This window comes from Euwallacea similis, chromosome 18 (genome assembly GCF_039881205.1).
Source record: "Euwallacea similis isolate ESF13 chromosome 18, ESF131.1, whole genome shotgun sequence".
NCBI lineage: Eukaryota > Metazoa > Arthropoda > Insecta > Coleoptera > Curculionidae > Euwallacea > Euwallacea similis.
This window is the reverse complement of record NC_089626.1, coordinates 2,990,800-3,013,159: the sequence shown is the minus strand read 5'-3', so window position 1 is coordinate 3,013,159 and position 22,360 is coordinate 2,990,800. Positions and strand designations below refer to the sequence as shown.

The following is a 22,360-nucleotide window of genomic DNA, read 5'->3' as shown; positions in this document are numbered from 1 at the left end:
TCAACATCCCTGGTTGTCACTGTCTATTAAACGTCCAGGCGCTCAAACGTGCTCATTGTAAATATACATACAGTAAAAAGTTCTAGAACATTTCGAGTTAACGGTGGTTGTCAAAAATCGAAAAGTCAGATTTCAAATGTGACATCAACAAATGCCAAGTGTCAATCAGTTGTTGATGTCATATTTGAGTAGATCGGTGACGTCTACGATATTCAAGACCATCTTTATTTCTTGCAGCTTCGTGCAATACGACCACTCCGCCTATCTCTCTTTTTCCATCAAGACTATTATGGTTTATGGTGACACAACCTAAGTAACCATACACCCAGGCCGACGCGTTTCCTCTTGGACTGTAGACTCCGAAGCGAAATTTCGTCAAATCTTAATAACACGAAAGGCGTAATAAACAAGTTTATCCGTGCATCATGGTGTTCATCATTATGCGCAAACTAAAACATCGACACGGAAACCCGGACATTGCCAAGGCAGGACACGTACCGCCCGATCCGAGCTCATATCACTGCTTATTATCTTTCTGTCAAAGTTTAAAGAAAAATGGACCGGGCTCTCGATTACCACCGCCTCCGAGTCTCGATTAGGGCTCTTAATGAATAAATATGAAGTTGTCATCGTCGGTAAAGGGCCCCGCAAGAGGATAAATGGTCAGGGGAGCCCCAAGTTTTGGGATTCCACGCGCGACTTTCATAACCCCACGCGTCATTTGTTTGGACACTTTTTAGTATCCTGTAGATTGTTTTATTTATGAGCCTCCAGCCAGCATGACGTGTTTAGAATTGGTGTTCTAATTAAGGGCTCGTTAAAGTAAATGTGAGTCTCGTGCCGTTTAGCTTCCGAATATTTGCGCTTTTGTCAAACAAAGCGATTTATGTACGTCTGATGGCTGAAAAGGTCCTCCCGATAAAGTTTTTCCATTAACGAACCGATAGTTATCATCGCCCTGCGGGGACAAAAAGTACATTAAAACCGTATATTTCATTAAGAGTGACGTACTAAGAGGGCCCTCATTGTTGCCCGCTAAATGTCGGTTCACACTCGTTGAAATTGCAAAAAAATCTCTCGTGACCGAGAGCGTGTGCATTTCTCGATCTATCGACAGACTGGCTCGCATTAGGGCACTATCTTATATCTCGAAAACACGACGAGAGAGGCCAATTCTGTGAAACCGCAATCAAACAGTACCTATACCGGAGATAGCTGCAACACTTGCTCTGAAGGTTAAAAAACCTACGGCAAGTTCAAATAAGTGATACGACACTGGAACATTGTAGGTACGACTGTATTTATCTTTATTAGCCTCGTAAAACTGGCGTTATTTCCATTTAAGTGAGGTTATTAATCCAAAAACTCAATTAAGACAATCTGATCCCAGATAAAGATCGAGGCTATTGCGTAAATGTATTCTTTGGTAATTAAATGGGAGATCTTGTGGTGGTAACAATGAGTTGGTAACCGTTGTTTTCGATTGAAGAAACCTCTATTATTTCTAATTTGCTCGTAATGGTGCTCGTGGTTTAACAACTTTGCATATTCAATAGACGATATGCAAGAGCAATTCTATAATCAATTGGAAGCAACGTGACAATGCTGCATGAAACTTTCCTGTGGTTTATTGTGACGTCAGTGACAAAACGAATGCACGGGCTTTTTGGGGGCAGCCATCTTGGTTTACAAACAATTGAGAAACACGACGTTGTCGGTTTATATTGTTTAAATCAAAATGAACGAACAGTTTTCCATGAAACATTTGCCCACTTAAAGAGTAATTGTTAAATGGAATTTTCATGTTTTTGCTAAATTTTAAAAATTTCGAATTTATCACAGCTGCAAGAGAAATGTTTTTCTTTTTTTTTTAAATTTGTTGTTACATTTTGAAAACATTTTTGGACGAATTTAATAAAATTACTGGATGAGACCTTTAAAATATCGGAAATTTGTCGCTAGCTAGAGAGTTTTCAGATTTGCCCCTTGCGAGATATCACCATTAAGAGATGAGAATTTGCGGAAAAACGCTAAAAACTGTTATCGAATACTATAGGGGAGAATCCTTTCCAAATCTGGTTTTCGATGACGGCGATTCCTGTAAGTTCGGCACTTTGCGGAACGCAAATAGCAGATAAATGATTGACCAAGATCGCCGAAGATGAATGATCGGTAGTTGCGGTGATCGTTTGGTGGACCGATTTCAGCAGCGACGTTCCGTACCTAAACATCTTCAAGATAATTCTACGTACGGAACTTCTAAATAGAAACTATTGCTGGAAACGACACACATTAGGTTCACTTTCTCAAGGGAGGTGTCCATTTACTTCAGAACATCCCCTGACGGTGTTTCCTTCAAGTTCCGAAACGGTGCTCTTGAGCAAATTTTACCGTTTTTAATCGCAATTTCCCATAAAACTATACTATACGGATTTCGATCCCCTGGAGAGATCTCATCGTCCCTTATTCCCGGGGGTGGAATGGCGCGATAACGGGCGATAAGAAGCGTCTCGGGGAATCTAAGATATCAAGGTTTTAATGCGAAACATCGCGCACGCGTTCCGTATACGTAGGCGAAAAAAGCCTTCGCTTTTAATTAAAGCCCTTCGCAAACGGTGAGGTGTAATGTAATAGGGGGGTTAAACCTGTAACCAATAGATATCTGTTTGCGTAACGAAACATGCAATTACAAATCGTTTAAAAACCAATAATAATACTATCGGAATTCCAACCATCAGATGGACACGAATATCGCATTAGTGTTTTTTTTTGTTTGAACTAGGAAATTACTATAATTTGATGTCGTCAAGTGGAATCATCGCATCTAGTTGCAGTTGTTTATATGAAGACAAGAACCACGTCTTATCGGTTCACAAATGGGCGTGGGCCCGTTCGTGAGTCCGTTCGCGATATCTATTACCAACCGGTAATTTATCACCCGGTAATCTGATTAACGCGTATCGCAACCGGTGCAATACCGACCGGGCGACGTTGTTCGACATGCCTTGTTGCTTGTACCTTGTTACGGACCGATTGAACCGTCAGATTCGGCCCGAGACAGAGTTATTCCACGTCCGACGACAAGAACAAACAAGTACGTCCCTGCATTGTCACAAATACGCCGCTAAAGTGTTAAATTTAGTGTGAGAAAAGGCGCTATCGCCCCAGATAGATCGAATCATTTCCGCGCATTCGACAGGTTTGTCACTGTCTGCGGTGTCATTGTGCGGAACGGGCCTTATCGCCCGTCTCGTAAATATGACGGTGCGGCAAAGCGCGATCGGGAAATTTGCCTGATTGACGGGAAAAATCGGCTCATAAACGCCTTCGGGTTATTTTTCCGAAATAAAGACTTCCCGTCGCCGCCGGATGGACGTGAGCGAGACACGTGCACGCACCGAGAAACGTGAGAGCGAAAGTTAATAGGACTCGAATCTGGAGATCGCAGCGGAAGCTCCAAGAAACTTCGATCACCAACAAAGCCTCCCTTAAGTGATACGGGTCAGGCAAAGGGGCCCGAGAGTCGATACCCGTCTGAAATTAATGAATAATGCAAGGTAGCAGTCAGTCTAGTTGCTTCTTAAGCTGAGGAAACGGTGAAACCTGAGACAAAGAAAGGTGAGAAAAAACAGCGTTCTTGCTTGTAGGTATTACCTTGTAAGATAACTTCCGTTGAAATTATTCGATTAGCACACTGCTTAAATTGTCACTTGACAACTGACTTGATGAATGAAACCAATAATTTCTCCTTGAAATCACTTAAATACAAATGCTCGTCTAGAAGAAGGAAACTTCACGAGGTTCGTTCTATTGTTACATAGTTTTCGCGGCAAAATGATGAATGTAGATCTGCTAGCAGTCGAGAACAACATAGTTTTAAGTTGTATAAATATTAATTTGTAAAATTTCGATTCCTTTAGACGCTTATTACGTTATTGTTTTCTTGTAACGAAATCGCAATGGTGACATCATGAAACTGCAAAATGGTGATATATTGAGTACTAAATTTACACAATAAACCTCGCTTGTAGTGACGTACATTTTTGACAAAATGGTGGATGCCAATCAGCTATTAAATAAATATCATTTATAGCAGAGAGGGGAAAAGAGCAATAGCTCTGCGACACATATCAGGAAGTAGATTAAAATTGGCGTAGATTTAAACAGAAATGTGACAATGTCAGACGTCATTCTTCCCCCACTTCGAAAAGCAGCAGATTGCGAGTCTTTTAACAGAAAAAAAAAGCGCCTTTTTGAGTGTTGGAAGAACATAATCGAACATTACAGAACCCACCGACAGACTTCTTTCGGAAGTTCTTTCTTAAGTAGTTTGTCTTGTCGTGTTCCCTTATTGGATGCTTCTTCACGTAGATCCTAACGGTCGAGTCTGCGGCCAGTCCTGCAGATCCGTATCGGGGCGACTGAAAACGGAAAACAAACAAAAAGCGCGAGCCCACATGCAGCGACCGATCAGCGATCTCGGACACTTTGCGACAGACGCTTTTTTCTTGTTCAAGTCATGTCATGACCACCAGAACCGGACTGGAAATAAATTTTGCACCTAAAAAAGCTTGAATACACATTTCTTGTCATCAGAAAGGTGAATCAGTTGACTCGGACAAATTAAAACGTTGGAGGTGAGCTCTCTTTGGCTTGAGAAATCAAAAAGGATGAGAGAGATTGGGAAATTTTTGCTTCATTTAGAACTCGGTTCTGGATGGAGTATTGCTGGATTCTTGACATAATGGCAAATGAAAATGCAGCGTAATAAGAAAAAGGATAAGAATCGAAAAATGCCACCATCTAGGGGTGCAAGAATGATTTGTTACTGCGATTTCTTACTGATTTTACAGTAAAATCGGTGTGAAGGTTGAAAGATCCATCGACTTATTAGCATTAAAACCGAGATGAATTTCCACTAGAACTCCGAATATTATTTCCTCAATGTTGGGCTTGAAAAGATAAACAGCGATATTTGTATGCGTGCGGGCCTCGACGTCCAGATAAGGCGTCCGAGCGAAAAGTTCGAACCCTTCGCTATCGTTTTTCCGCACGACTTACGCCACTGCCGGCTGGAAAGTGGCGATAGGACGTCTCGGCGGTGGCGGCGCGACGCCCCTGATAACGCCATCTTCGCTCAATCGTCCCTAGTTAAATCAAGTGTATGCTAAAGGTTATAAATTAGCGTTTGTCACGCCTGCGCCAATTAAATCCTTACGGTAATTAATTGCTGGACGCGACTTAACGAAGGCGAACTTATCGATCGATCATTGGGACGAGGAGGACTTCAGATCGATTGGACCGATTTCTCGCTAACTCGAAGATGTTTTGCTTGTCCCCGTCCACAGATTTCAAATCTTCTTCATTTGGAGAACCTACTTATGAAATTGTTTATCGGGTGTCTGGTAAACATTCCGAAGGCTTATCAGGAATTTTATCAATCTTATCTCTATCATAGGGGAGATAAGGACTTACACGCGTATACTATTTTTAAGTGTCTTTCCAATACGCGAAGACCAATTGCGACACCCAATGGAAGCGATCTCAAGGGGCTGCGCGAACTTCAACAGAGGTCTTGGCAAAGCTAACAAAAAATGTACCATAAAAGTCAGGTGTTGGTCGACATCCTCCACGGCGATATGCAGAAGCGAACTTTCTTCTACAACCGAGACAAATTTCTCTTCAACAAATTCCTGGACATCGCCCGCATCCCCATCCACAGGCGGCGCAAGAAGAGAAGGGGTAAGCATAAATTCACTCTTTGACAACTCTGGGGGGAGGAATAAGGCGTAAAGCCAATTTTCAGATGGCTTTTTAATGGACGCCCCATTAGCAGCCCGTGCTCTTAACTTTTGCACGACTGTTTCGGTTTTTGCCGCGACTAAATACGCTTTTTATCACCACGTGTTCGACTGTGTGTATGTGGGCTTAATGATATTCCAGATAAAACGAAATTTTGCCCACGATTCCCGCGTCATTAATCATGGAAATCGGTCCGGGTTCGCGGAAAGTTTTCGATTTGTTTTCGCTTTTGTACAAAAAAAGTCGTCCACGAACCAAATGGTTGATAAGGCTCATTCGCCTTATCGGTTGATGTTGGGTTTACTTATGATTTTCAGATAAGAATCAATAAATATTGGTGCGTATGAGATAAGTTACGAGACTATTTTCTTAAGTTCCAAAAGGATCAATGCAAAACAATGTAAACGCAACTTCAGAACTATTAAGAGACCCTCATTCATCGTTGGTTTAGTCAATGTTCACTGGGAGCACCTCGTTAGTGCCATGTCATGCAATCTTGCTTTTTTCATAGATTTTAGTGATCATATAACATGAAACAGCATCTTTGTAATCGTTGTCGGCTTTTGGAATGAGGCAAAAAATTGCAATATTTGTCTTCATTTAATTGGTGGCGAACTCTGGTTCGGAGTTCAGGTAATTCAATCAACACGAAGAGTGAGGAGTTCTGTGTGGGGAAAATTCGCTCGGCTCTGCTATCCAAAAATATGATTTTTCAAATAGGACACTTTATATATGTCGGAATATCTATCAGCTAAATGGAAAAAGGGATCATTTCTAACATAGGTATCCTTACACCTATCTCTAACCGCTTTGAAGATACCGAGTTCTATAGGGAAGAAGCAATTTCCCGCTGCGGACCCACATTCTTATGAATTTTCCTTTGCAAAATGATTTAAAAAAATGCACGTAAGGTTCTGGAGCACCCTGTATAGATATCCCTTCTTTTGTGTCTGAACACAATCGCCCCTTCGATTTAAGGACTTTTTTCCTAATACTCCATATCTAATTGTTCCCTCCTTTTGTATCCAAAGACATCTCTGGTGCATCCAGATAATAAACCCGTCTGCGGAATGAATTACCTCCCGGGCAGCTATCTTATCGTCTCTTATATTTAGCGTTAGTAAAACAGCGCCTGTACGTTAGTTCCTTGATAGCCCTTCCGGTGAGCGCCTCGGCCCTATCGGCTCTCTTATCAGGACCGGCGCACGGCGTCTTTATCTAGAAGAACGTCGGTCGGCATCGCGCTCGCCGCGACGCCTTATCACCGCGATGCCACCATATATGGACTGAGAGCAGGAACGGATTCGAATTTTATAAAATATGCAATTCGGGACATCTTAAACAGGAAAACTTGTTAAAAACTCGAGGAAAATGGAAAAATTGAACACTAAAGTGAAAGTCAGATTTCGATGCTCGTTGGACGATATTATCATGGCGAAATCGCATGATATACAGTGTTACTCTTGAACCTAGCAGGGCTGAACCCTAACAAATCACATTTTAAATGGACAATTTTTTACCTTTTACAAGAGTGGTCTCACCTGTCCGGGGACGTGCTGCAGATAGAACAATACAATAGTAAATAAAAAGTAAATAAAAGTCAGTGCGACAACGCTGCATGTAACTTTAGCTTGGTTTATTATGACGTCAATGACATACTTCATGCTTTAGGTTTTATGGGATGGTCAGTTTGGTTTGCAAACAATTGACAAACGCGACGTTGTCATTTAATGTAATAACCGTCGGGGTGGCATCTAAATCACATTTAGTTTATTTGAGGTTTGATTATGGGCTTTATGTAGAGGGGCGCATATACTCGTATATTAAGTGGCGTTTTTGGGCCTCCATCTCCGCCTCTGCAATTTGTGACACCTAAAAATCCTCAGTAAAAGCTGGAAGCGAAATGAAAATGTGATCTATCTGTCATCTGAGGTAATGACATAATCAAAAGGCGGGTATTTAGCCACTTCCAGCCGGTCGCCAGAGGTAGATTCGACACAGTCCCGGCGTGCCGGAGGGGCTTATCGGCGCCAGCCAAGGATTGAACCCGCTCTAATCTTTCCATTTTTATTAAGTCATATTGATTCGATGCCCGTTTTTTCCCAGTTCGACGTTAAGGGCCTGTAAAATGGCGCTCGAGTTACGTTTATGGACACTTCCGACGAGATGAGGATGCTAATAGTTGAAAAAAGCCAGTGGCGTGGGCGGCCGCGTAGAAGCGATGTGTATCATACCGCGGCAAATTATGCATGAGACTCGCAGTCGCCAGTATTCCATTATTCATTGGTCAGCGAGATAATACGTCACGGGGGTGACTTCAGGCCCCGACAAGAAACCGGCACAAGAAGTATTAAGTGGCCGAAACGAAATGCACGAGCAGCCGGGAGTTGATAAAACAGTAAATAGTGTTTCGGCCCCGATCGCGGTCACGTACCGACATAAATTAAGTTCTTTATCAAGCCGAGATGCTGTTGTGTATTATTAAACAGGCTGCGCTATTATGCATTCATACGTACATGAAGAAACCACCCCCGGAACGCCCGGTGGAGGTGCTCGAAGCTGGAAGAGCGATAAGGCTGCGATAGCAACACGGGGGTGTTATCAGTATAGAAAAATGGCCGTTTTCATAATTCATAAAGCAACAATAACGTAACGAGTGAAGATAGTAGGGATTTATGCCGCTTCGGGCGTGCATATACATAGATAAGGAGAAGACTCGGATAAGCGGAAGTTATTTACTTTGGAAGAGTATTATTTTTATGGACTTGCCTCCGAAACCTGGTCGGATTCGTTCCATCATCCTTGAAATGTCATTATTTATTTAAATCCCCACCACAGTGTTAAAGAGTGAAATAACGATATCGCACGTAACACAACGATGCATTTTTCGATCGACGAGCCATAGTGAAAATTTGGCAGACCGCGATAGCGCAATGTGGCGCGAAATGGCACAAAAAGGCGGTGGCTGAAAAAATTGTTATTGTCGATACCTAATCGAAAACGCCACATGGCCATTCGGACCGGCTTATCGCGATGTGCTTGACGCGAATTTGATGGGGAAACGTTCCTCTTTGATTTAAACATGTGTGAAGACAAACAAAAATCTTCTTATTCGCATTTCGGGGAGTCATCAGATTGAGGAGCGCGATAAAAAAATCTGCCGTCCCAGCTTGGTTGATTTAAAACCGAAAAGTGGAATCCGAGGCGACCATACTTCGTGCAGATAAGCATCTCAAGCCGAAATTTAAACAATTTTACAATATCAGCGGGCGTCTCCGACTCATCTCTGCGTTTCAAAAAATCCAAACGATAAGGCGGCATCTTGAAAAGAGACCGCCGCTTCTATGTAATATTTTAAGAGTTTTGATTCGGTGCCAGATTGCCCAGGATATATGGGAAAAATTCCGGTTTGATGGTTCCTGATAAGAGTCGCGTTGTTTCGGGATGGCACCGGTCCATTGTTTCACTAAATGGCGGAATTATTTGTCGAATGCCTCACATTATGCAGCTGCCCCGTACGGGTGAGTGTTGGAAGCGCGATAACGCCAGATACGAGTTGGAAGTAGGAAACGAGACTAAGGAGAGATAAGAAAGTAATATGGCGGCTGCAGCAACGAGATAAGAGCTTGGTGCACCGGTGCAGCTACGTGCTCAACCCCCGCGCCGGGGGTGTCGGATTAAGGCCAGCGCGGGGTCATAATGTTTCTATACGCTCAAAATCAACCCTTTCTTCGATACTACAACAATGCATGAAAACTTCGAGCATTCAAGAAATTATGGATGTTCAAAGTTTGCCCTTTGGAGCAAAATGAAATATCCATTAGTCACCGGCAAGATAAGATAGCTCCAAACTTCTAAAAATTTTAAAAAGTTGGTCCTTAGTAAACAGTAGCTCGTTCGTCGGAGAGATAACGGGCCGAGTCATTTTTATCTGGCCCGGAATACTTTATGTAACTGCGCGAAAGTCTCATGTATGCCCTTATCTCGGCCAAGCAGGAGCAAGTTTGCAGCCCGGACGCCTTATCTCCTATCGCTCCTGCTGGAATATACAACGGGACACCACCAACAGCAAACGTCCTCATTGAGCGCCCTTATCTTGCCATCTTTCTGCGTTTGAATACGTTACATGCATATGCCATTGTGCTTAAATAGTTCTCGATATCGATGTAGGTAAAATGGATGGATCCAAGAAGAACTTCGGGGAAATTTGGTCGCGTTCAGCTTCAATGGGAAAGGAAATGGATGTACTGAAACATGGAAACGCGAAAAATCACGGAGGAGTCCCTCAAAGTTGGGAGCTAAACGAGAGGAGACGCGAGAGTAGAAAATAGTCGTGCGGAGGTCGTTGCTCGAATGATACTTTCAGTTTCTGAAAAATGGTCTCAATTCGCTTTCAAGTTCAGGCAAATCCGCCGTGTTTCTTTCCGCAATCAAGGGTACATTAAGCAGCCACTCGTTCTTCCGATGTATCAAAAGCGCAACTCGCGTATGCAGTGTGTCCAAGATACGGATGTCCAGCGTGGGGATCTCGTTAACGGTAATAGATACGGACTTGGCTGACTGTGAGAAAAGACGCGCATTCGAAGGAGCAGTTTCACGACGCGGACAGGTCTAGGAAGTTATTTTTGATTTTTCGGTTATTTCGAAAAAAACGAATTTTTCGAATTAAGAAAAAAACCTTTCCCGAGTTACGGAGAAAGACGAAAAGCGCTTTTCCATTGCAGTTTTCAAAATGTCCGCAAAAATGTGAAATTTTGCCACCCTATGCATCTAAAATGGTACGTTTTTAACCACGGGTCTATTAGCATTTTGTTATTGTTTTGCAGAGTACTGTCGCCCTCCTGAAATATCCCCATGATGATATGTTACATCCTCTATATACAAAGTATCCGTTTCTGGACCTCAGCCACGAGGATACCCTCGACAACCATAAAACGTACGAGGTCGGCTAAATTGGGGCCAAGTGGCGCAACTCAGAGTTAAAAAATATGCTGAAGAACGTTCCGAGTTACTCGAAAAATACTAAAATTTTGGAAAAACTTTTCGATTTTTTCTTTAGCTTATTTGGCGAGGTCAAAAAAGTGTCTTAAAATTCACAAAGATTTACCAGGTCCGTATTTGGGGAAAAACAGTTGATAGTCATTGCTGTCAAACGACATGTCATGGAATGACGACACCAAGACTGATTTCGGTTTTTTAACATTTCTACGCTGTGAACGTTTTCTGCGCAATACGTAGATATTGCAATAATTTATTATCCTTAAAATTGACACTATAAAATGGCTGTATCTTATAAATCACCATTATGCATGATATAACCTTATGCGGCAACTTGGTGACATTTATAACACAAAGCGATTAAGAATTATATGTGGTCGATATAACAGGGTCGGCTCAAGGAGAAATTTTACGTACAGTGCATGCATAAAGAACAACATGAATTCATGATTAAAAAACTGTTTTTTAATTCTCTAACACGTCCACTTTTATTCGTTTATTGACCTTAAACGAAATGTACAGGGTGACTCACTGTTATTGCAGAACTACAGGATAAATCTAAATGAGTAGAAGCATTGACTTACGTAGTTGGCGGCTTCTGTTGGATGGATTTTTTATGTTATGTGAAATTTTGATTCCTTGGGAAGAACCCGATCCGACCTGAACCAATTAAAGCGCAAAATGCATAACGTATGAAGCGGTGATATTAGGCATCTGGGCAGAGTGGGAACACCCTGTAAAGGTATTTAAAATTATTTTTCTTTTCTCTTGAAGAATTGTCAGGATCCAGGTTACGGGCACAATTCAACGCAAACGATCAAGCACGTGCACTTGATTCGATATGTATTACAAGTCATTTAGAAAACCTGCTACTTGACACATAAGTACGAGCTTGATCATGAAACCGTTTGGACGATTTCGTTAGTGTTTGTTTAGTTGGCACCCGGCAAGGAACTCTTATCCAAAATATCAGTCTCCATAAAATCTTCAAATTTGTAAGGAAATTTGCTTACAAATTTCCATTATTCCACATTCTACAGGGTGTCCGGAACGACGTTGAAACATCTTGAGAGGTGATTCTAGAAATTAAAATAATGAAAAAAAGTTCTTATTGACATGCCCCAAAAGTTGCTTTTTAAAGGGGTACAACCCCCTTAAAGGGGGAACTCTAAAGATGTTTTTTTCGTAATATTTTCGAAACGATTTATGCTAAAATTATGAAATTCAATACACTGCAATAAGTTGGAACAGGACGACTTTTTTTACGTTAATAATAGCAGATTTTAGTCAGGGACGTCACATGCAGGGGGTCTCCTACGCAAATGTTACCCTAACTGTTTTTTGTAACATTTATTAATTTTTGAAATTAAATTACTGAATCGCAAATAATTTTAAGTAAAAGAGATCCTCTTATTTTATCTCGTTAAGATAGACCGTTTTCCAGGAAAGTGAGTCTTTATAAACCAATGGACGATTGCATAGACATCGAAATCGACGACGAAAAGAATTAAAGGATCCATTGAGATGAACGGAAGCCATTTTCAACATTTGTTGTGAATAAGTGATAAATCCTTAATAATATTGGTCTTGCTATTGCTGGCTAATAAAAAAATGTTTATATTACAAGGATCCCTACTATGTTTATTAAGATGCATTTTGATATCCGTTTAATCGTGCATCTGTTCATAAAAACTCATTTTTTTTTTAACAGTCTATCCTAACGAAATGAAAGGAGAGGACCTTTTTAGTAATTTTATTTCAAAAATTTGGAAATGGCACAAAAAAGTTAGAATAACATTTACGTAGGACATCCCGTGTACGTGACGCCCCTGACTAAAATCTGTGATAATTAACGCAAAAAAAGTTTTCGCATACCAACTTATTACGGTATACCGAATTTCATAATTTTAGCGCAAACCATTTCGAAAGTGGTGCGAAAAAACCATCTTCAGAGTTTCCCCTTTAGGAGCTTCTAGCCCCTTTAAAAAGCAAATTTTGGGGTACGTTTATAAGAACTTTATTTATTATTTAGATTTTCAGAATCGCTTCTCAAAAAATATTTCAAAATTATTTCCGGACACCCTGTATATTCCACATCTGTAAGGAAATTTGCTTAGAAATTTCTTTTTGTTTGTCGTCGTTGCGGCCATTCCGTTGGTCGCAGCTGACCATGCCACATAGAAAACAGTGCATTACCCTTATATAGGGTGTCGCAAATTTCCAATACCGCTTCGGAAATATGACCATAATTTCATTACCTTCTTGCAGATGCGGAGGAACAGTCGATACGATCAAAGCCCTTCTGATAGACGTTTAATGTAAACGGCGTTATCAAGTCGGAAGCGGCATTTATCTACCTTCCCCGGCGGTGCTGCTCTTCCTCTTATAAAGTGATTAGCGGCGAATAAAGACAATGATTGAGCCGAACGACGCCCGACGTCGTCGTTATCGGCGTCGGCAACGCTGGCGGGCCGTTTTAATCATCCCTTTACACATTCATCTTTCGCACCTTATCTGGCAGTGGCCAGGCCGCAAAAACTCCTGGATGATAGAGCGTTCAAAAACATCCGCTCCGCAGGTATTGCACCCGTTGTTGTTTCAAGTTTCGGGCTCAAAATGGAAACTTGAGGAAACTCTTTAAGATCCCCGATAGAGTTCTCAGATCAATTTTAGATTGGCAACGATTTATAACTTCCTCTAATCGAGCCGTGGCACTCGGGCGATACGATCTATCGATCACGGCCCATTAGCATAAGACATTGATTTATAATTATGATTTTTTTTTCTTCTTCTTTTTTTTTTTGGAAATTGGAGGAAGCGGTCAATTTCGGAGGGAGACGGCCCTGATTGGAGGCAGTGGCTACTCGTCTGTTATTTACGAGAACATTAATTGGCCAGATTAAGATCGCAGCCGGGCGCCGAGGCTGTTAGATCGGCGGCCCTCGAGATAACGATATACACACGCACTCGGGTTTAATGCATTAACACCATTGAGATTAACCAGGACCTCTATTGGTCTATTATTATTATTATTGTTGTTTCGTCCGTTAGGAGTTGCACGAAACGATTCTCCGAAGGTTGCCGCTGGTAACCTCGTTTCGGCGACGGAAACGAATATCGGACCAAAAGTTGTTTGTTGTTATTTCAACGCTAAAAACAATCCCATTCGGACTGCATTTGCGTGAATTTATTCAAACGATTTCCGATGTATCTGGCCGCTATAAACCAAACTAATGTACGTTTATCTGCCTAATGCACCTTTATCATTCCCGGCCGCGAAAGTATCTCTTTTTCGAGATAGCTCCGGACGGAGATACACCAAAGTGCATTTAAATAACCAAAGATAACGGGGACGATAGCGCATGACGCCACTTTACTTTAAAAGTTTTTTACGATAAACGCGGCCAGACCATCGTATCTCCGGGAAAAAGTTGTCGGGCGCTATCGCCGAAGAAATGCGGTATGATTAAGTTAATGCTTCCCAGACAGGTTATGGCGATGTCGAATCGAAGAATTACAAATGAAGTTACACTTGTGCGTACACAGAAAAGGACATTGGCAGTATTGGTAAAGGCGGCACACACCGCAAGTGCACACACGCTTCCTTCCTGCATATCCGCGTTGCCGATTCGTATGCCTGACGGCATGTTCGAAAGTCTCTGGTATCGATGCAAACGTCAAAAGAATCATGTTCGACACGCAATTATCTGCAGTGTGGATCGCGAAGAACAAAGCGCAAGAATATGTGCAGGTATTGCATACCGGAGATCGCCGATAAAACGTTCTGTGAATAAGTAACGTACAATTCGAATTGCGAATGTTTATATCTTTATTTAAAAAAAAAAAAAAAAAACGATATTTCGGAAAAGCCACAGAGGCACCCTTCGCTAACGTTCGGGATCGGGTAAAACGTGAAACTTAATCCGGCCGATCCTGATCTTCCGACACTTGCAACGCACCGCCTCGAGACTCCCGACGCCACTGATTTCCTCGGACTTCACACCATTGTCCAAATTTTTGTCAAATTTGGTTCGCCATTTCCGGAAAGACCGCATCGGATTGAATGGAGCTGCGGGGGAACGAAGAATTTGAGAGCTGTGCTTGGAAGCACTACCGGCCTTGTGGTGGCACGAGGTTGGGTGACGGCCCGGGGCGGGAGACCAGGAAGGGCGGCGGACTTCCCTGGAGAGCGGTTCTCCCTGGAGGTTGGGGGCGACAATTAAAAATTTCGCCCTGGACTCACGAAGGCCGACCCTGCTCGGTCGCTCCTTCCAGCACCTCTTAGGATTTCCTTCATTAGTTGCTCATCCTCGCGGTTGAAGCGGGCACCCTGTTGAGGCGACAAGTCACAGAGCTGCTCGATTTTTCCCCGGTGCAGTGTACAAAGTATCCCGTAAATTGCCGCCATAATTTACCCGCTTATTCTACATCGAAAAATACCGTGGCTTCTTATACCGCGCGTCCCAGAAACATTAACACGAAGGTACTAACAGATAATACAAAAGAGCGACGCAGCCAAATATGCCTTATGAAAAAGTTCCTTCTTTCCATTCTACAGGACGTTAGATATATTTTTTTATTCTTTAAATTGGATGTAAATCTCACAGTTTTTCCTTTTGCGGGGCAGCGAAGATCTGTGGCCGCCGTGATGTCCCGACTTAAACCCATCAGACTTATTTTTTCCACCGATCAACTCACTAGTAATGGCCATTTTGAATGAATTTGTCCTGCCCAAAGACCCCTCTAGGAGCAAATTCATCTCGGTAAGGCAAAAACCACGAGATTAACTTCCAATTAACAGAAATAAAAACTACTTTGACTCCCTGTAGAACGAAAAACCGCATCTTTTGCATGAGGCAAGTTTAGCTGAATCGCTCTGTTTGTTCAAACTTTAGCACCCGACACTCGTGTGCACCAGCGTTTCTGGGACACCCTATGTAAACCATGACTCCCATGAAACCTTGTCCGAACAGGCCTGTTCCAGGCAAGCTTACCAAAATGGAATTTTGGAATAAACGACCGTTTCGTTCCAAAAACGTCCCGTTACCGAACAGTTAAAAGTTTTTAAAATTTATGAAGGTTTCGCTTCAAGGGTAGTTCCCGTTCGGTAAATTAAATCAAATATCAGACGAGTAAAAACGGCATTCCTGGCCTCAAAAACGAAACCAGAAGCTGTCCGAGCTTCTCACACGCATATGCAGAGGATCTTCGTTGATAAGCCTCTTCCTCCCGAGACAACTTAATCAATTTGTACAAGAAACGAATGTCATCTTTTACCGGAGACAGGCAATTAGTCGGACAGCCGATCATAACCCAGATGGGCCGATAAGCCGTTTGGTCCGACACGACGATCTGTTATAGGTTATTGGAGCGTTTTTGTCCCCCTCAAGTAGCCACTGTACTATTCTCTAATTGAGTTTCCAAATGATAAATCGTCAGCGGCGAATGCCGTTGCTGGTACTGGATGGTAGCCGGCACAGGTGTCGCCGCGTTGACTCTTTTACGAGTGCCGAACCTAATTGTTTTACATACAATGGTACTACCATCGGCACCGTAAACATTTTAGCGGCTCAATCGCGGAATGCCATCGCAACCACGAAGAATGGTGTTGCTTTGTATGTTTCTGAGTCGTCCTACAAATTGCCCATAGCTCCGCTATTCACTGATTATCTAATGTTAATTAACAGCGTCGCTGCCAATTCGCTTTTGAGGATTTTTTGCTCAGAGAGAGGAAATGACTTGACGAACTCAATTTTTGTCGTCTTTCAATTAAAAAGAAAACCAAAACGATTCGATGACGTATAGTCCGTTTCCCTCCGTTATCGTCTTGCAATTTCTCAATATTGATCGAGATTACGTGGTCGAATAAAAGAGCTCGCGCTAATGGAGTTTGCCCCCCAGTCACATTTTCCCCTGATAGAACTCCATGGGAAGATATTTTTCGGCAATTCTAGTGCTAGTGCCAGCGCCCCCCTCCCAATCCCGCAAATCGCCATAGTGATGTAAGCGTTAACTGTGACGAAAATGGACTCTCTAGCGTCAGGATCTCAATGGTGCAAATTAAATGAGAGTGAGGTGGGGAAAAGGACGAAAAGGAACGGCAATGAAAAACGATCTTCATTAACGAGATATGAAGTATGAATGCATTTTCTGTTGGATTAATCTGACAAAAAGTAGCCTTATCGGAACACCGGAGACAGCGGTTGGCTACCAGCATTAATCAGCCATATAAAAGAGGAGGCGAGAAGGGTTATACATTCGGTTTGTAAAATTCGCTCCAACTTAAATCAATCTGGGTCTGCTTAAATGGCGTTTTACAGAAACAACCGCCGCCTGAAGTAACCTGAACTAACCCGAACTAACCTGAACTAATCTGAACTAACCTGAATTAACCTGAGCCAGCTGGCGTTTTATAGAAACACCCGCAACTTTCAACTGTATACTAATTTGAAACCAAAAAACAACATCCGCCTCAAGTGGCGAGCTATAAATCTATGGAGCGAGGAACACCATGATCGCTGGTACTCATCTAAAAATCTTCAACTGCTTTTGCATCTTGGGTGTATAAAGTTTCGCAAGATCTGAATCTTCGGAGATTTATTACCTGACCGAGCCAACTTGTGTGTGTGTGTGTACTTTTACATTTCGGCTGCGTTCTTGCATCACTCAGTCGATTTACTTCCTGCGCTGTAAACGCTGCCAATGAATTTGCTGAGACTGCCGGGTGAGTTTGTTCGGTCGTCGATAATCGGGAACGTGGCAAATCTATGTGTGTGTGTGCTCATATACATTTAAATGCCATAAAGGCTTATCGGACTAATAGCGATCTTAAATGCTAATGGTCGCCGATTGCACAAATACATACGCAATTATTGTGAAGATGAGCGGATGAGATTTCACGTTTTCTCGTGATATTTACCTTGCTGACCCTAAAACTCATATGTCGAGATTTCATTATCATTTTCCCATACACCCACGTTAGACGACTGCTTGTAGAACCTTCCAATCTACATCAGACATCTCGATCTCCCTCGGCTCTGCATTCCCCAACCTAATTAAAGATTCCTTATCGCGTGTATGCAGTTCCTGTCTCGGGGGGGAAATTTTAATTATTATCAATTCTTAGCTGCGCCGCAGCTTCTCCGCCGCTGGCCCTAATGCGAAAATCATATACAGAGTGCGATAAGATAGGGCATCTTATCCTTCGCAACGAGGGGCCCCGAAAAGCCGCCAATGGAAGAGAGAAGAGAGCTCTTCGGCAGTCAGTGCGGGTTTATACGTGGAAGTGAGCGTGTGTCTTTTGTATTGTTGCTCATCACAAAAGTTTCGATTGTTGGCTGGTAAGTTGGAAGAACAGCAGGAAGACCACGATGCAATCGAAGAGATTTACTGCGGTACAAATGGCGCGAAACTAGATAAGAGAGACAGGAACACGGCTCTGTGGTAATGAAGTAGTTCTGCTGTGTCGAGGGTCGGGTACTGCTTAATAGGAAGAGGTGTTTTGCTGGGAAATACTATTGCTCTATACTGAAAATGAATTTACTTTATTTATCGTCCTGAGACTCGTAGAGATATTCGTAGTATTACAAAGTCTGCAGTATTTTAGGCTTTAAAAATAAAATTGAAAATCACATAAGTTGGGATCTAAATTCATCAAGATCGAAGTTCAAAGTTATAAATCACTCCTGGTAGCCCAATACTACACGTGAAGCCTCCGTGTCGGTCTCTTTTCCACGCGTTTAAATTTAGCGTAAATCTGTCCTTGGCCCGCAATTGGCACAAAATCTGCTTCCTATAGACGGCAACACACAATACATTAATAGATGCGGGGGACTTTCATCACGTTAACGAAACTGCTCTTCGGGATCAAACGAATTATGAGTATTAAAACGCAGTATCATTTGATTATAAATACAAATTTATTAGACCACAAGTTTATAGTTATGAATCGCCCCCGGTATCTTAATGTCCTACTTCACACCTCTGAATGGATTTCTTTTCGGCGCGTTTAATTTTGCGTAAATCCGTCCTTGTCCCTGGCGCCTTACGGCATCTCGCTCCTGGAACAAGCAACACACAATACACCAATAAATACGGGGGACTTTCACCACGTTAAACTGCTGTTTCGGATCACACGAATTTGGTGCAATGCCGAGGCTATTGATATACATCTCACGATGGTAAATGTTACAGTAAAAACCAAAAATAATCAAATTACATAATTTTTAAAGAATTTAACGTGTAAGATCTTCATTTAAGTGGCACTTGAAGTATTTTCGTAAATTAATAATACATTACTTGAAAAATCAATTTCTACTTAAATATCGATAACGTTTGCATTTTTACCTTACAAGTACTTTATTTGTAGCTAATTTGGGTTTCCTTATTTACAGCTGAGACTGCGGCAACCACGTGGACTGAAGGCGCACCGGACTCCTCTGCCGTTCTCACAAATATAGAAATGGTAACAGTACTGGAGACGTCCCCCAAAAAAAGTGACACCCCTGATCGCCCCCCTTCGGGCTCAGATGACAGCAAGAGTCCGACCAAACCGGAAATGGAAGAAAAACAGCCCAAGATTCGCCTTAAAGCCTCCCTGGCCACTGACCCTGCTATCATGCTAGGGAAGCTTAAAACTGAGCTGGATTCTGTAATAAATCAACCAGCGACCCCTGAGTATCTGGCAAGCCTGCCTCCAGCCATTCAGTCAGCATTGGCTAGTAGGGGGCTGTTATTTCCTGCGGGGTTGAACCTCAATGAGGCTGTGGCAGCTATGGCGGCAGCTCAAAGGGCTGTGTCTACTGAGGCAGTGAGGTGAGTTATACTCGTTTAATTTATCGAGGGAGATTGGGGAAATACAGGGTTTTTAGAGCTGCCTCAGTGGAAGCAGCTGAACCTGCCAGGGCTTCGGTGCCGGTCTACCAGTGCGTGCCATGCGGAATTCGATTTTCTTCGCTCAGTACTTTGGAAGCACATCAAACTTACTATTGCTCCCATAGGTAATTGACTAATAAATCTCGAAAAAAATCGCACGTGCAGCATTCGTGAATGTATTAAGTGCAATCAGTTAAGATTGTACCAAAAATAAGTTCAAGTTAAAGTACAGGATAGATAAGCACAGATATACAACAATATCACTTCGCTATCACTCGATTTACAACAGATTGTGATAAAGAAATTCTTTTAGTTGTTCGTGCATCACTGATTCTTATTTTCCCACAGTGGAACAATTTTTGGCAAGTTTGCATCATTCAGATACAGAATCGTGTTTATAGGAGAAGGGTGTCACACTGATTGAATAATCGTTTTCCTTTTAAACTAGACCAAACAAACCGTCTGAAGATGACTTAAAGTCGTCAGCCGGAACTTCAGAAGCAGCAGGCGGTAGCCAATCAGACGTAGACGGCGGCGATTCCACAAATAAGGGTCTGCGCGTGGGCAAACAGTACACTTGCATGCACTGTTCCTACAGCGCAGACAAGAAAGTGAGTCTAAACAGACACATGCGTATGCACACTGTGAGCCCTGGACCTGCCACTGGTCCGGTAGCCAATGGCGAGGTTCCAGGAGCGGCGCAGGACGCCCAGGATCGGTATTGCGCAGAATGCGACATTCGGTTTAGCTCACAGAAGACTTTTAGAGCACATAAGATGCACTATTGCAACTCTCGGTAAGTTGAATTTTTTTATTTTAGAACTGTGTGGAAGTTTGCTGCTTTTCAGACATGTTGTGAAACCATCTGCGCCTGCAAGCAGTTGCACCTCCGGTTCGTCCCCAACAAGTCCAGTGGGGGAGGGGGGAACCTCCCCTTCGCCTACGTCCCAACAGCCTTTTCTAGCTCTCCCCACTAACCCCATCATAATTGTACCATACTCCTTGTTCCGATCGGCCAGTGTGTTACCACCGTTATCAACCCCTAGTCCTGACACTCCTTGTTTCCTCTTACCAAACGGCACATTGCAGCCAATGACCAGTGCATTGGCTGCAGTGCAGAGCGAGCAAGTGCTAAAAGCCACCAATAAGGGCAACAAGGAGGGCCAGCCCCATAGAGAAACCTCCTCAGCCCCTCTGGATCTCACAATTCGCAAGTCTCCAGAGTTGAAAAGGGAGGCTAAAGTTGATTTGGACCAAGAGAAAGAGAATGTGAAAAGAGACACTCCCTCCCCGGAGAAGGTGGAGTGCGAGCCTTCTATTCATGGCTCCCCTAGTTCTACAGCTCCAAGCATTAGCCCGAAACGAAGGCTTGAGGATGCTTCCAGGAGTAACAGCCCTAGATCTTCGAAAACTCCGAGACTAGAGAGTAAACATTCACGAGCAAGTCCTGCAAGTGAACTGACGCCCTCAACCCCTCAATTTGACCTACCACCAGCATTGCATCCTCTTCTACTTCGTTCCGGCAGCATATCAAATTTGTTCCCTCCAGAGGTAAGTGGTAGAAATATTCTCGTCCTTAGTCCGCCACTGATTTCGATCGAAATTCAATGAAACCATTGGCGTAGAATAGGCAATTTTCAAGTAGATGTTCAATGTTCAATATTCTTGTGGTCAAATGGATCGTATATTTAGTTTTTAATGAAAATCATTGACGTGCTATATTTATTTTACGTTTTTAAATAGTTTATAATTTTAGACTCGAATGGAATTTAAAATAACTAAAAACCCATTGAAAAATTGCAGATGCGTCTTTCGGATTTGCCTCCTCTGCCCCCGGTGTTACCTCAAGTGATAGTGAAACAGGGCGTGTCCAAGTGCAAAGAGTGCAACATCGTGTTTTGCAAACACGAGAACTATCTGGTCCACAAGAAACATTATTGTTTCGCCAGGGCGACTGAAGACGACGCTTCGAAGACGAGCGGTAGCCCTCCCGTGAGCCCCCGAAGTGGAGGAACCACTAGTCCTGCAGCTCAATACCAGCAACTGATTTGTCTGGCCTGCGGCATCAAATTCACCTCCCCGGACAACCTCAATGCCCACCAGCAGTATTACTGCTTAAAGCGCAATGAGGCTGAGCCGAAGCGCTGCCCCAAATGCCGAGCTGTCTTGGAAGCGGGCCATCAGTGTGCCTCCCACACGGCTGTAGCAGGGTGGAAATGCCCCTGCTGCGATGTCATTAGTGCTACCGCTAGTGCCGCGCAGCGACACATGGAAACCCATACTGGAGTGAAGGCTTATCGGTGCACCATTTGCAAGTACAAAGGCAACACCCTAAGAGGAATGAAGACGCACATTCGGATGCACTTTGACAAAAGATCTCCGGATCTGCAAGAAGAAAAGTACATTTCGTACATTCTGGAAGATGACCCTGTGGGCGCTAACGGGTTGGAGGTGGCGATAGCCCCGAGTCTCCCCTCAGAGGAGACCGTTCCGGAGTCTTCCACCAACCTCCACTCATGCCCGCAATGCCCCTACAATTCGCCCTATAAGGCGAACGTGGTCCGGCACGTAAAATTGGTGCACGAGGTCTCAATGGAGGAAGTTTCCAATGGCGAGGAGCGAAGCTTGAAGATCTCCCAAATGGACGAGGAAGACGAGATCATTGGTAAGTAATTTCCTTCATGTT

General features: G+C 43.0%; 1 protein-coding gene across 2 annotated transcripts in view; it reads left to right on the top strand.

The window, feature by feature from the left end:
- Positions 1-22,360, top strand: part of ush (Zinc finger protein ush) — a 45,413-nt gene that overhangs the window by 21,988 nt on the left and 1,065 nt on the right. The window contains exons 1-6 of one of the 2 annotated variants that reach the window (XM_066398672.1): positions 5,397-5,742; positions 19,194-19,614; positions 19,671-19,799; positions 20,123-20,470; positions 20,523-21,225; positions 21,478-22,339. In XM_066398672.1, coding sequence (XP_066254769.1) covers positions 5,595-5,742; positions 19,194-19,614; positions 19,671-19,799; positions 20,123-20,470; positions 20,523-21,225; positions 21,478-22,339 — 2,611 coding nt within the window. In that variant the 5' untranslated portion in view covers positions 5,397-5,594. Of the gene's footprint in view, positions 1-5,396; positions 5,743-19,193; positions 19,615-19,670; positions 19,800-20,122; positions 20,471-20,522; positions 21,226-21,477; positions 22,340-22,360 lie in introns of those variants that run through there. The other variant, XM_066398673.1, reaches the window with a different exon arrangement.